Source organism: Idiotropiscis lumnitzeri, chromosome 15 (assembly GCF_059441095.1).
Source record: "Idiotropiscis lumnitzeri isolate Australia: NSW breed Sydney's pygmy pipehorse chromosome 15, RoL_Ilum_1.0, whole genome shotgun sequence".
In the NCBI taxonomy this organism is placed as follows: Eukaryota; Metazoa; Chordata; class Actinopteri; order Syngnathiformes; family Syngnathidae; genus Idiotropiscis; species Idiotropiscis lumnitzeri.
Window position 1 is genome coordinate 10,203,436 of NC_142405.1, and position 16,175 is coordinate 10,219,610.

General features: G+C 40.4%; 1 protein-coding gene across 2 annotated transcripts in view; it reads right to left on the reverse strand.

The window, feature by feature from the left end:
• LOC148322811 (myosin-10) overlaps nucleotides 1-16,175 on the reverse strand; it is a 41,294-nt gene that overhangs the window by 19,189 nt on the left and 5,930 nt on the right. For both annotated transcript variants that reach the window (XM_088317283.1, XM_088317281.1), the window contains exons 3-4: nucleotides 14,424-14,580; nucleotides 1,883-1,910 (exon numbers count right to left, since the gene is read on the reverse strand). In XM_088317283.1, the coding sequence (XP_088173409.1) occupies nucleotides 1,883-1,910; nucleotides 14,424-14,580 (185 nt within the window). The remainder of the gene's footprint in view (nucleotides 1-1,882; nucleotides 1,911-14,423; nucleotides 14,581-16,175) is intronic.

The following is a 16,175-nucleotide window of genomic DNA, read 5'->3' on the forward strand; positions in this document are numbered from 1 at the left end:
TATTTGTTCAGTCAAAAGAAGATTTTTGTTGAAATCTGTGGGTAACTTCCCATCCATTCATTTTCTGTACCGCTTAATCCTCACCAAAGTGGTGAGCATGCTGGAGTCAATCCCAGCTGACTTTGGGCAACTTTGGCGGGGCAACTTTGAAAAGTATTTTCAGCAAAATGATGAATGACACAAACTCATTGTGTCAAATACCAAAATGAAAGTGTAACATTCATCAAACAGTACAGATCAAAAAGCTTCCTCCACCACTAGTTTTCTTGTTTTAATTACACGTTTCCACAGTAGTTATTACAACATGTAGGACGGATTTCTATTGTGCCAAACATCCAATACAATTTCCACAAATGTCCACATTTATTCAGTGTCACAGTCACTATGCAATCTTCAGCTTCTTTTCCACAGCAATCTTGCAAAATAGCTGCAAGAGAATTTATAAACTGCCTTTGCCTTTTCATGTGGGATGTTTAATGCAATGGTGTGTGCTTTTATACAGCAAAGTAGCTAATTAGACATGTGGGCGTATGACGTATAAACTACTCCTAGCGTCTAGTCTGTCTTTCACCCACAGTCAGCTTGGAAAGACTCCAGCTTGCCTGTAACACCGAACACGATATGCGGTAGAGGACTGGACTGTGACATAGCTTTCAACATAGAGTGGCAGAAGTGAGTGAATTCATTTTTACAGAGGCACGTGCCCACAGTTGCTAATAAAACAATTATTTTATCCATCTATTTGTATCTATACACTCAATTCGAATGCATACTGTTTCATGACTTCAACACTTAACAATGTAACATTTTTATGTTGATACATTTGTAGATGAAATATTGTAAATACAATAGGAGTGAGGAAAAAAATAATTAGGCGCTTTGTATGAATTACAAAAAAATCACATTTTAATTATATAACAATTTGTTTTCTGGATTTTTTTTTAAATTCGAATTGATTATAGTGGATGACTGAATCAAATAATAGGCACAGATGTGAGTAGTGTTATTTTTGGAAATGCATGTCATTGCATTTCAATAGAAAACAGTGCAAAAAGAAGTAGAAAACTCCTCTGGCCAAAACTGAACAAACCAAAAGGGAAAGTTTCATTTTTAGGATTTCTTTTTCAGAGGAATTTTGCCTTTAAATGGTTTCTGCATGGTAGTTGGAAAATTGGATCACATGTATCTGAAGTAGGGCAACTCGGTTGTGTCATCCACAAAAACTGGTCGACACAAAAATACATGCGTCCAAACTGTGTTTAGTAATTTTAAAAACATATTTGCAGCAGCCAAAATCAATTTTGGGTCACTTTCATGTTCCCACGCAGACATTTGTAGCTGCTAGATGCTCTCTTCCGGCAACAGATGTGCATGAATATGCCGAGGGTTTGTGGTCGACTTAAACTGCTGCTGACTACGAACGGTTATTGTGAGGTGGAAGGAAAGTGTAAATGTAATTTTAATGGCCACTCATGATTTTGTTTAAAGAACAACTAACTCTTTTTTTGCGCAAAATCACACTTTTATCAAGGCTTCCATCATTTTTTTCCCCAATGAAATTTGCTTCTCATCATTCCTAGCAGTGCAATTTTACCAATCTTGATAGCTGTTAACAGAGGTAAACAAGTCAACAAAGGTTCAACATTGTTTGGAATGAAAACTGTGAGTAAAATGTAAAATGCAGAATACATTTTTTAACATATTTTTTCCAATGAATTAATTTCATGAATGCCTTAAAACATTACATGATTTTTGATCGACTTTAATTCCAATCAGTTTCAGTCACTGACATTTCTAATAAAATTTGACAATAATTCACGCAATCAATGTTTTTATATATAGATATATGAAGCGCTTTCATGAAAGGAGACACTATACTCACGTGCAAAGGATTGATTGGTCCTCACGATCTGTAGAGAAGAGATGAGAAAAGAAAAAGGTCACCATCTCTTTGTTTTGCATTTTTTTTCCACAAGTTGTCTCAAAAACATTCAGAAATCAAAGTGACATAAGAGCAAATGGTAAAAATGCTCCAGGTCAGTCTCCAGCAAAGTCTTGCAGCGTAACAAACATTACTGACACACAGACTAGTAAGGAAAGGTCTTTCACCTTTCATTAAAGCATAATACAGACCCAAATCCCGATGACAGGATTAACTTTGCTCATTGAGGTGTGCATTCACCAAAGTTTGCTGCCAGAAGCTGACGGCAAATAAACCTTTTGCAGGGAACAATGTACGTCGTCTAAAAATGTCGTCATGCTTTTGAATAAGTCAAAATCAACACTGCAACACGACTTATCCTGAAAACATTAAATCCACAATTTAACCTAATCTAATACGATCCCTCTGTAAAGTAAGTACCGTCATCACATCCACAACCACAACCCACATTTAAGCCCTCACCAAACCCACATCCCGAATTTCCCCCCCCACCCCAAAACTGAACCAGATGATTAAAAGCCTCGTGTAATACAACGACAGCTGTTAAGGACTGCAGGCAGTCTGCACCCGTGAAAAAGTACGTACATTCCATCAACAAAGCCAAAACAGCAACAATCATCTCCACTTAACGTGATTCACTTTTTAATACTCTTAGATTTATTTAAAAGTAAAAAAAAGTGAAGTGAAAAGTTTCTCTGCGATCTAATAGTATACTTTCAGCCAAGAACTTTTCAATGAAGATTTTTTTAGGGCCAAAGATTACATGTAAAGCAATTGTTTTTCTTAGAAAAGCGTGCGAGTTACTACACTAGGATATAATCGGCACCAAAATACAGGCCGTCTCCTCTTGGTTCCAATATAAACTTGTAACCCGACTGAGGTTTGGTACGGGACGCTTAAAACCTTAATTATTGGGTAATATTGACATGCTTGTTATGTAGGCTAACCTGAGAGTCTAAATCACGGACCAGCTTACGTACTTCATCTTTGGACTTTCCCAACATTGCATTATAATCCATTTTGCTTCAACTAAAGTTGTGAAGTTGAACTTTGGTTCACATAAAAGGTTCACGGAACAGCCTTTCTCTTATAATTCCTTCATTTCCTTCATGGGGTTAATCAAACTGTTTCGATCACAAAGATGCGAGTTGAGGTTCAAATTTTAATTTCTCTATAAAAAGACCAGTTGGTTTAGTGTTTCTTTTTCTTCCTGCGTTCTTCAATATCTGCTGGAATTCTTGTGGCAGGAAGTGAGAAGCTTTTTCATTTCCTGGAAGATAAATTCAGAAACACCTCTCCATGCTTTCAACTAAATGCTGGCAAAGCCACCACGTTCATCATCTTACACCATCTAAGACGCTGCTGCCGCTGTGTCTATTTGTAGGATTTACAAACTTGAATCCGGTTCATGAATGAGGTCATCCTTGCTGAATAGGCCTATGGAAAACTGGCGTTGTGTTTGAGCTCCTTCTTTTTTTAAAAAAAATTCTGTTCACAGCCAGCATGGGATGAAGAGCGGGGCTGCACATAGCTTTTCGACTCACACCTTGTTCACGTGTATCACTTTTCACACCCAGCTCAAACGACTGTCAAGGTACTGTCTTTCAAAGAAATGCCCTTTGGTCCTCACACTTAAGTGTGAACACTCATCTGTATATATAAGCTAAAGTGGGCAAGGTAGAACGGCAGATGCAAATGTGAACAAAAGAATAAAAAATATAATCAGTTTTGTGTTGGATGTTGGGAAAGACCAATAAGCAGCTTGCTGTGATTGGTCACATTTTGAAAAATCTTCCAGTCTGCTTTCCACAGCCGATACAAACTTGATGGTTAGCAGTTGCACCAACATGGCCTGATACCAGTCCTGCTAAATCTCCTTAACTGGCACGCAATGGAGAACCCAAACCAGGCACAGTCGCAAAACAGCTGCATCAACCAGCTTTGACTGATTAAAGCGAGAGGCTGGTTTGCATGTATGACATCATGGCTAGCAAAACTACACTCCATCATTTCTGCAATCGGCACAAAATGACAAACAAATCCGTTTTAAATTTAAATTGAAATTAAAATTAACAGCCTTGAGCACCATTGGAATTTTTTTCAAGTGCGGCTTAAGTCATATCCAGTAACACAAGTGTCTTCATGATCGCCATGGGACAGGAAAGGCTTTTCTGGAATGAAAATCCTCTCCAAGGGACTCGTGTATGTCCTCAGGCAGTAGTGGCAACATGAAAATTTAAATCATCTAAGGGTTAAAAAAAAAAAAGTGTCAAGCGGTACAAGGACAAACATTGTAGGTGATTGCTAAGTACACAGCACGTTTGAACGTCCATGAGCTCAGCAGTCACTTCCACCTCTACCGCTATTTCTCCTCTTAAGCTCTCTTGCTCACGTTCGCTTCTCTTCGATTTGACCTTGCTCTCCAGTAGACATCCATCATCGTCCAGTGAGATTATCATTCCTTGCATCCCATATCTCCTGTGGTTTTCTGAAAGTTATTGCTTTCAACAACCTATCCCCAAACTAGAAAGCAGTTCGAGAAGAAAAATGACATCCAGGATATTCCATTTTCTTCTCTGGACCTTCTGTTCTTCAGCGTTTGGATACACGCACTTCTGGCTAAGACGTATTCTAATGCCTACATTAACTTACAAAGTTGTTTCCCCAGTGTGAGAAAGTCAACTTGGTCCAGGTGGGCCACCTTGGCCTACTTGGCAGCCTCTTTGTTCGGTCATATTTTCCCAGGATGCAATGCTGGTAAAGTGTAGGGCAATCATATAAAATATTTTCTTTCCTTCCAGAATCTCTCAACTTCCTCACTAAATCTCTCTTTTCCCTTGTGCTTTCCTTCTCTCTCAGTGGCTCGCATTTCACTCTTCCTCCAACTCACCTCTCCCATAATCTAACATCTGCACGTATGATGGGAAGCCAGATCACTCAAACCTCACAGAGCACAAAAAGTACAAAGTCGTTAAAAAAAAAAAGAAAAAAAGTACTTCATACAATCATTATCCCCAACGGAGAGACGTTCACCTCGATAGAATCTGTAACATGTCACAGCCACTAATTTTGATGGAAAAGAAGTTATGCAAAGACAGAGTGGAAATTATGGAAATAAGACAGAGTAGTTACTCATCATTCAAGTTGGAAGTGAATACGATGAGAAGATAATATTTCTACAGTGTCTTATGACACTGAAGAGAAAATAGCCCGATGCCAACTAATTGCTCGACACGGTCAGACTGAATTGAACTGATTGCTTCATGTAAAATTGAAAGCACTTCATTCACACGGCTCATGGAGTCTTGCGAACTGACACACATTACACATGTAAATATTATATTGTGGGTGGAAAAGATTTATACATACTCAACAAGAATGTCACTTTCGTTCACAGTGTGTCTCGGACGGCGGGGTTCCTTTTGCTGCTAATAATTTATCCCCAAAGAGGATTAAGCAAACCTCAATTCTTCACATTCCACAGCATTCCCACTCTCACTACTCCAAAACCAAAGTCCAAATGATTTTCATTATTCCCATTTATCAAGCTTGCGTAAAAATTAAATGATAGAATACAGCTTTGACAAAAATGTTTTAAAAAAAAAACAACAAACCAACAAAAGTATTAGATTTTGTCCTAAGAAATGTTCCTGCTCCCTCTAACATCCCAAAAGTTTAAGTCACCAATTGCATACACGGGCCAGCATTAGGTCCATTTAAAAAAAAAAAAATTCTCTCAATAATGGACAACAGAGAAGTGTAACTGAATTTCAATTCCCACATGTTATTTGACATTTACATACATATTTGCATATATTTAAAGAAATTGAACAAATGAACACTGTGACACGTACGCTGTATTTAAACAAGGGGATATTGGATTGTACGTTTCTTTTTTTCTTAACCTTTGTTGTCCTTCCAAGTGGGTCTGTGTAAAACATTTCTTCCACGCTGCTGCTTGATAAAAGAAGTCGTAAAATGCAGTTGAATGCAGTGGAAGGTCTATCACCGTGGCAACCACTTCACACGCATCAGAAATCCTGAGCACTCGAGCGACTCATCTCTATTAGATTTGGTGACATTTAGCCACAGCTGCGCACTCGGCGGCACTCTTATCTCTCTTTTTAAAGCAAAACAAGATTCATGTTTATTGTATGCGCTCCTACAAAAGGTATTTACACTGTGAGGTAAATTCCTTTATTCCGTTCAACCTTATACGAGAGCAGAATCAACACTCTTGGATTTGTGGATGTGATGCACAATTTAAAAAAGGATTATTTGTAACGACACACCATTTTTTAAAGCAATTGCTACTTTTTTGGCAAACACGTTGAAAGAGACAAGACTTAAAATTGATAGGAATGAGTTCATTCTTAAGTCTTACCGCAGCCTCTTTCAGTTGTTATTTGCTTTGGGAGCTTATTCTCTTTAGCATGTAAAATGCATGCTGTATAGGGTTTAAGTCTGAAGAAAAGCTTGACCAGTCCAAAACACTTCTTACCCCCTGGTGTGAACTCCTTTGTTGTTTTGGCAATGTTGTTTGTTTTGCGTCGAGCTTTTTGCTGCTTAATGAGCACTCTATGAATCTTTGTGTTTGCTTTAAAATGTCAAATAAAAAGCTAAGACAGAATTGTCCTTTGCAAAAGCCAAAGAGAAAATTTGAAGTACTCAGTCGCAATAATTACATGGACACTGTTCTGGTTACCGGCACATGCTTTGAATTCATCTTTGAAGAATATCGTTTATCTTTTCAGAATGTTTCTCTTAAACTGTGCCAAGTGTAACATGAGCTATTTTTGTTAATTCATACAAGTCACATTGACACTTTTCAAAAGGCATACAATGTACTTTGGTAGCCACAGTTACTGTAGAGAAGTTCTGTTTTTAATAACTGTAAAAAGAAGAAACGCTTCAAATTACATCAGAAAATGTTTGCAGTTAATGATAGTTAATGACTAGCGGCGATATTTGAAAACCTCTGGCTCAAAGATGAAACATTTGTGAGGTAAAACGATGCATGTTTCAGTACATTCACTGTGGCTTTTTGTAACCGCCGAATGACTAAGCATTAGTCATTTCCATGCTGTTGGACCAGCTGCCAGTTTGGCATTCAAAGGCATGCACGAGTCCATGAGGAGCAGGCCAGACAACCCCACAGAGCTGACTGGCCATTTGTGTCAACCAATCTCTGCGTGTGTGCTGGAATTCAGCAGTTCCTATCAGCTCCGGGGCCTCTGGGGTGCAGAGTGGGCGTCATTTTCGGCAGGTTGCGAGATGAGGGCAAATGAGAAGCAGGTGTGTACAAGACAAAATGTCGAACACTTAGACCAGGGGTGAGCAAACTTTTTGATTGGTGGGCCACAATGCGTTGTAAAATTTGACAGAGGGGTGGAGTGGTTTGGTAACCTCAGCTCATATTACAACCAAATATCTGTCTTTGACACAACATAATATTTAGAAAATAAAACATTAACACGGTTGATTCATTTAATTTTTTTCAAGTTCGACGGGCCGAATTAAAACAATTAACGATTCACATGTGGCCCCCGGGCCGTAGTTTGCCCACGCCTGATTTCGACCGTTTTTTTATGGCTTTTTGCGTTTCGTGTTTAATCAACCACTTGTCGCTGTGCTTGTATGTAATGCGTAACAACGTTGACCGTTTTCACTTGATGAATTAATGAACATAAGGGAAGACATGACCATGAAATTTCCAATAACAGGAGGAATGTGGCACTCTTTCAAGAAGTGACGGACCGGGAGACCAAACAACTGATGTGGCGGGAACACACCAGATAGGAGCAAGAGCAGCTGGAAAGGCAGATTAGGAGTGATAAAGTGGCACATTGGAGCACATAATGTAAATCTGCTATATATAGAAGGCACTGACATAGTTGCGGATGAAATCCTATGGCGGTTTCTGCATTGATTCAGGTTGGGACTAAAGACGGCAGTTGGCAGCTGAGATCACAGACCAAAATAGTTTGTCATCAGGGGTTAGTGAACGTCCACTCCCTCGCGGAAATTAGCACAGTGAGTTAGGGACCCCCTGTGCTGTGTGTGTGTCAAGGCTTCTACACACACACACACACACACACACCAACAGAGAGGAAAAGAGCGGAAGCCATAGTCATTCACACTTAGGCTGTACAATTTCAAACTGCAGATGTAAGTAACAGCTTCATGAGGCCTCGGATTGCTCACTGAGCAGTTCTTGCGTATTGTTCATAAAAAAAAAAAAATAAATAAAATACTTTATAATTCTTGGTCTTGGTTCTGGGTTATAAAAATACAATGTTTAAAACTGAAAGAAAAAATGAAATTGAAAATTCCAGCTCAAAGGTGAAGAATTCCAATTGAAAATCTTTATTGATTACATATTGTAATTCATTGAGAAGAAAATAATAAGAATGATTAATGGAAACCCGTGTCAACTTTTGTGAATTCATTTAAAATGACATGTCAACTGTCATGAAGTGGCTCTCAAGTGTGCATGCAACTGAGAATATGAGGGATTGTCTCCCCTGTGGCCGTGACCTTAACGGTCCGTGACATCCAATTGCCATTCCCCTAATTGGGCTTGCGTGACACTCCTTTCCACTTGTTGTCTGGTCCATTTTCATTACAGCAGGCATAACTGATTCAAAATTTCTTACTGATTTTTAAACAGAATGACATCCTCGTCTGACTTGTGAATGACCCAGAGTTACACCGTTATCATTATGTGCTCCCTTTTTTTACCCCCTGAGCACTATAAAAACTCACCAAAATGAATGCAGCATTGAGGTAGCCAGTATATGACATGTGATTATTTAGTGAGGAGACGCATAATTTAAAGCACAGGAAAAAAACACTAACAATAGTCGCCCCAAGCCATAAGAAAATAAATTGTCAATCACAATGAAATGCTTTGCACTTTTAAGTAAAGAAAAAAAAAAAAACCTTATTAAGACAGGTAGATATGTAACGATGGCCATACAAACACATTGAAAACAGATCATGATTTATTTATTTGTTTCACCTCCTTCTTATTACTTGGCACACTTTGCATCACATTAATAGCAAACAGAGAAAAAAAAACATCACACATCCAAATAAAATGATTTGCAATGTGTCAAAAAGATGGCAAGTTATCAGTACTTGTGGGTGTTGCATTGATTATCTAAAAAGCGAGTCTATATTTAGAAAAACAAATCGTTGTCATACAAAATAAATGAAGACCAGTAAATGTGGTCAGTGGATTACCTCACTTGCGTGCTAAAAAAAAAATGAAATGTTCAGCTCCATGTCTTGCGGACATATGTTTGGCCCTTTCTTATATTATCCAGAGTTCAGGGGTAATTCAGCCAGATTTTTTCCCCTCATAATTTCCTCAAAGCATAGGTGAAATAAGAAAAATCTGTGAAGGGAAAAGAGGAGATTGTGGCGACGAAATCCAGGCCCCACATGTTTCTCATGGTGAGGTTCTCGCATGGTGTGGAAAGCGTCATTAGGCTGAGAAATGCATTCTTTGATGTAATGCCTTTTATTTCCTGTGACTCATGAAGACTCTTCATAAGCCTTGGCAAAAGGGCACAAACACATCATTCAACTGTTTAGTACTACAATGAGAGATGAGAAATCCATGGCTGCACTTTCTTGTCACAAGTCTCGGCATTTGGGTGGATAACATCCGTTGAGTGGGGGCAAGAGTGGAAACAGACGGAGTGATGTCACACTTCAGTCTGGACTTTCGATTGTGTTGTTCCAGCCTACTTCTGCTCACTTTAACCATTTGCCACCATTAACTCTGCATACACGGAAACATGCGTTCACTCCTCTGCACTATTAGATACAACTGCACAGCCAAATGAGATCAAGTTTTTATGCTAAATAAAAAAAATGAAAAAAAAACAAACATTCGATGACAGGAACCATTTAGGAAATCTATTTTACCTATCTCACTTAATGATTGTTTTTTTTCCAACAGTATTTCCACAAATAGTACCGAAGAATTCATTTTTTCTGTGGGTGTTGTTCTCTGGCTTTCACCTTCCGGCCAATGAGAGGAGAGAGTAAGGTGTTACAGGAGATATGGCAGAAAGCATTTGGCAAAGTAATCGATTGCAGATGGCAACCATTGGGTGGCTTTGTCATTTCACACAGGCTCTTTGTGCAATGCGCCAGAACGAGGCTTTTTTCATGTATTTGTCTGTGTGTGCATGTGCGTTTCTGCGGCCACTTCCAACATCAGAGTGGCCGGTTGTCACGGCGGTGTAATTTTGGGCCACCTCTGCTCTGTTCAGCGGGCCGTCAGTGCATTGTGCCCGACAGTGATCGGCGAAGCGCAGTTGATACCATGGGCAGGCGCACGATTACGATGCCCGCGGCGGCTTTTGAAATACAGTACGTGATGCCGATTTGGAAAGCAGGGAATCCCCCTTTCAGAAATCTGGGTGAAAAAAGGCTAATGATACGGGAGGCAATGAGGCGTAAGCATATGCTGAGTAATGCATCTATAACTCAGGACTAAGCTATAAAATCACAGCAGAAATATAACCGTTTTCTGCATGGTTTACACAGCTGCCTCCTCTTAAAAGATGCGTCCACCAATCCAATATGTATTACACTGTGTGTGTGTGGAGGTGTGCGTGCGTGTGTGCGTGTGTGTGCGTGAGCAACAAACTGTTTAAACAGCCCTCACATTTGTCTGAATGTCATCTCATGAAAATGCTCCGTGCACAGACAGACCTTTTGAAGAGTATGATCCCCCTTCCTTAAGCACACACACACACACACACACATGCACGCACGCACACACATTCTCCGTCTGACACACCACACCTGTTTTGTCACTCAAACGATATGTGTACCCTCCACTGGCTCCGCTCGCCCTCATTGCCCCAGAGAAAGGCCTCGTTACCAAGGGGAGATTTCGGGAGTACCCGTCTGCATCCGCACCCACAGAGCACACAAGTCCCAGCCCCCTTCAGACTGCACAAAGCCTCCATTGTCCAGCACAATGCCCCCTCTGAATTTCCCATCTCCCCTCTGCTCTCTTTCCCCCATAACTCTACCCTCTCCTGCTTTAGCAAAACTCCTGGTCTCTTGTTCTGTGCTTTTCAATCACCTTCCAATACCCTCCTTCTCAAACAAATAGTTTCATCTTGCAACTAAAATGACTGATAATGGGATTGCAACTCATTCATGTATGTTGCTGTCACACCCCCCAAAAAATATACCGGGTGCTCATCGTTGACGTTCCCTAATCTGTAATGTGAAAAACTAATTAATGATTCGGTCTCATTGAATTAAGTTTTCAAAGTACTTGAGAATGAAGTAAAAATCATGGGAAATAATGATAGTTAGCAAGAAAGCCAAAAAGGCTCAAAAGTAAAATCAGAATGTTCTAATTTTTTTCTTATTCATTTATAAAGAGACTACTTGTTGATTTGATTGGATATTTGATAAATAAACACACATTCCTTGATCTCATTCAACTTCATTTCACTGCACATAGCAAGATCAACACGCCGTTAAAATAATTTGGGGTTTCAGCGAAAGATTCAAGATAGTTACAAAATGAAGATCGAATGAAAAAAAAGACATGTCAAACAGTTTTCATGCTTTCATTCATTATTAAAAAATAGTTTAAATCAGACGTAGATTAAGTAGCAATTCTCTTGCATGTCTCAATTGCATTTGAACTTGTAATTTCCATCCGGAGCAACAAAGAGATCCCAAATTATAATAAAAGCAATTGCACAAACAAAGATGACACTAAGAACATCCACCAACGTACACCTTCTAAATGAAAGGTAATTTAGTCATGAACATTCATATATCTTTCATTGACAAATAAAATAGGGTTGCAAAATGCGTGCAATGGTAACACACTTGAGAAGAATAAAACGGTACCATCCGATTTATATGGGAATGGCAAAACGCCAGGGTTCACCTCACCATACGACATTGTCAGCAACCGAGAGGCCTAACCACGGCAACACTGGCCATATCCTAAAAGGGACAAAGCGCACATTCCAGACTACGCTTGCCATCTTTTCTTATAAAAAGGCTTGAAATAAAGACTTAAGAGGACAGAGCATCTAGAACAGTTCCAGCAGATCTGAGGCCGTATTTTTCATGTCAAGCGAGGGGGGACCAAAATGTCTTCAAGGATGTGGTGGGAAATTCCAGCTTTCCAAGCCAGAGGATTTTGTTTGAGGAAAAAGAATAAAATGAGGAATGAAATAATTCTTGAGTGAAGGGGACAGCAGCGCAGTAAAGAGGACCAGCTGTTTAGTAAAAAAAAATGAGGTGAAGTCGCAGTTAGGAATGAGATTTGGATGACATTTTTTTTCTGCATGAACTCGACAGAGCGGTGGCTGTATTCAACAGGTGAAAGGAGATTCCCGTAACACAAAAAGCATTCTTTTTCATGGCTTGCTAAAACACTGTCACACAGCAAGTGACACCTTTATCTGAGTTTCCTGGGGGTGGTTATTTTGGTTGCACACACGTGCGCACACACACACACCCACATACAGTATCCATGGTGATGCACTCCCCCCCAAAAGAGTCCTGTCGTGGGTAATGGACTGCTCCAGAGACAACTTGACCGTGACTCAGCGTGTAGAATTTAGCACGGCAGGGTATTTATCGAGGGGACAGTGATGACCTCATTCCACTGGCTACCGTGCACCTCCCACTGTGTTGGTCAGGGGCTCAAAAGAATGAAACCTCTTGCAGGGAAAAAATGGGGTCAAAGAAGAATGGTGGCGCAGGAATTGTCCCATCTCGCAACATGTTTAACATGGGTCGAGAGTTTTTAATAAGTGAGCAAACCACATGCTCTCAACAGCTCGACTATCGTGTGTCAGCAAGTTACATCAGGATATGAACACAGCTGTATGTTTAAAAAAAAAAAAAAGTACTTTCCCAGAAGTGCAGAGCATAAGTGAAAGTGCTAAGCGTGGTTTTGGCCATGGTCAATCGAGGCCCACAAGTCATGGTCTCATCTCGTTCGTCCTGCAGGCACCAGAAATCAAGTGTGAAGGCGGTAACGACAACACATCAGTTGCACGGACAAGCTGTGCAGCTGTGGTGTGGAGACAACCAAAAAAAAATGAAAGCTGAAAAAAAAACTTTTTTTGCATGCATTTGACTCCGAGTGATGGTATTATTTGGGTCACACACTGAAGAGCCTGAATCTGTTCAATTACCCCAAAAACATCTGCGTGTCAAAGGAGTTCTTTTTCTTCGGCTTCTAGTTGTTGGCATATTTTAGTCCAACTTTATTCGGAAATATATAAAATATTTTTTCTCCACTTAAAATTCTACACACAATACCTTGTCAAAATAATGACAAAAAACAAAATTGCTACTTTGTACTTTGAACTAAGAAACCAAATCGGGGAGGTGCCCAAGTATCCAATAGTCACTCTCAGTGCTCCAGAGTCTCTCTGGTCTGATGAGACAAAGACTGAACTCTTGAACATGTTTTGAAGAAATGAGGCATCGCTCACTGCCTGGCGGCAACATCATGCTGTGGGGATATTTTTCAACGGAGGAGCTGGGAGACTAGTCAGGAATGAGTAAAAGGTAAATACAGCAATGCCAGGATGGCCGAGTGGTCTAAGGCGCCGCGTTCAGGACCCAGTCTCCCCAGGAGGCCTGGGTTCGAATCTCGAATTTCCCCATTGTGGGACTAATAAAGGGCAAATTAATTGTATATATTCAAATTAATTAATTGTAAAGAGACATCCCGGATGAAAACCTGCTCCGCAGCACTCTCGAAAGCAGTCGTTGGAAACAGTTCATCTTTGACTTCAGGGCAACTCTGTGAATGTCTTTCCAACTGAATACCTCTAGTCTGGTGAAATGCTAAAATGGCTGCGCGCCAAAACTGCCCATTCAAATTGATGGAGCTGAAGAAGTGTGCAAAAAGGAATGGGCAAAACTGTCCAAAGACAGGAAAGACATTTTTGGTTACAACTAATCACATTTGAGAACTTGAGTTCATCATCCATTTTAAAAAGCATAATTTGCAAGTATTGCCATCAGTGGTCACCTTAAATAATCGCCACAAAGCTGACGTGACTCGTCCACGGCTGGTGAAGGCTAAAAACACATCAGGTTGATGACCCCTCGATGCACCGCACTTCTCAGATATAATCCATGATCTCACATTCTCTTTGACCTTGTGACCTTTCACACACTTTAAACACTTTCCCCACGCACTAATCTCCTGGAGTATGCAGTAAACCCAATACTGCCTGCAAGCGAGCTAACGTCTGTGTGACCACATTTCTGAAATCACTCTTGGCTAAAAACACCTCTTTTGCTTCTAATAATTAGTCTTCATACATTCTTAACAAAGCGACAAATCAAATTGCAAGAGTATAGTCATGCATGGCAACCATGTCCGGTTGTAAAAGTCTCACTAACATTGACAGAGCAAGATCTTAACACATCTGTCAGTGACAATACCCAAAGGTTGTACCTTGAAGCATGCAGCGGTATGCTGACTCCGAGATGGCGTAGATGTGAGGTGGCATCTCGTGCCTCTTCTTGCCCCGGTACATCTCAATGATGTTCTCTGAATAGATGGGCAAGTTCTTGTAGGGGTTGATGACCACACAGAACAGGCCAGAATATGTCTGCAATGATAAAATACAATGTGAAACATGCTAAACAAATTCCAAAGAATACAGCAAAAACTTAAACTTACTTTTGTCAATAGAGAAAAAGATTTGATGAAATGTAAACAACAATTAATCAACTTCCTTACTACGCTGTTGCATTTGACTGTGTAATGGACCCAGTGATTCGCCCCCAAGGATGTGTGTGTGGTATGAGAGCCTCTCAGCTATGTTAGTCTTAATTGACCAGAAAGGAGAAGATAGAAATGATGGGAGGCCCTCGTGGTGCATTGCTGTAGGCGTTATGCATCCTTTATAGAAGAGACAGAGTTGATCTATTTTCACAACCAGCGAGGTGCGGTTGAATCTGTGCTATACTTTATTTTGGTACTTTCACAGATACACACAGCTTAGTGCATTTGAAAATGCTCTGTTGTGGGTGTGAACACTGCCAACTTGACTAACAGCCAATTGAAACGGCTTCACTCATTTTGTTTTAGAACGGTGAGCGAGAGGCACACAGCCCTTGACATGATTCTGGTGAGAAGACGAAGCACAAAAAGTATGTATTTCGGGAACTGCAGGCAGGCTGGATGATATAAAGTTGGCCAGGGAGATCACAGATCTCGGATGTGATCATGTGGAGACTGCCTTCCACCCCGATCGTATATGTCTGTATGCATCTGATGTAACTGATGACGGATTAATATTCGGTTTTCAAGTGTGAGTGCTTCTCCTGTTCTTGCGTCTTGCACGGTGTTTCACATGCTTAGCAACTTCTTTTCTGCCTTTAGTGATAATTGTTGTTAGATGTCGAGAATATTTGTTGCCACAGACGAGAGGATTAGTTTCGGCACCTCAGAAGCATCATTCAAACTGAAGGCAAGTGTACCTTTATTATTTGTTCTGTCCCCATCTGGAACCAAGCTGTTATGATATTACCGAAAGGTTTCTGGGAAAATGTCTTGTGGTGATTGCCAGCCTATTTTGAAAGCCTTCATTTTTTACTTCCTACATTTAGACCCCCTGCCATTCATTGGCGCGCAGAGTGCAGCCAGCCATTCAGTGCCCAACGAACCGTCACCCTGTCACACATGCTGACATGTGTATCACAATTACAGTCCGCTGTAACAGGAATTCAGGAGCAGGCACCCAGGAACCAGACAGCATACTGAAATCGTTATATAATAGCTCCGTGTGGCGTCTCTCGACTGAAAACAAGTGGATGTTTTGTATAAATGATGCAGACAAAAAAAAGAATGCTTCAGAAAGAAGTTGACGAAGCATAGAAAGGCTGGAAGAAACCAAGATAGGAGCCTGATGTACCCCCCTCACCTACAGACCTGCAACCATCATGGTCAATCAGTTCAATTTGGAGCCTTTCGGACCCCTTTGGACCCAAGTATTTCTCGCTAATGTTTGGAAACATGCAGGTAAAACATCAGAGGTGGTGTGTGTAACAACCCCAAATCACGTTTGTTAGTGACATGGTCCATCACTTAATCTTTCCTAGATTTTGAACCATGCGGCTAATACAACGGTGCAGCATTTCTGTGGATTTTTCTTTCACCTGTAGGGGCGCTCTATAGTTCAGAAAATACGCTAAATAAATC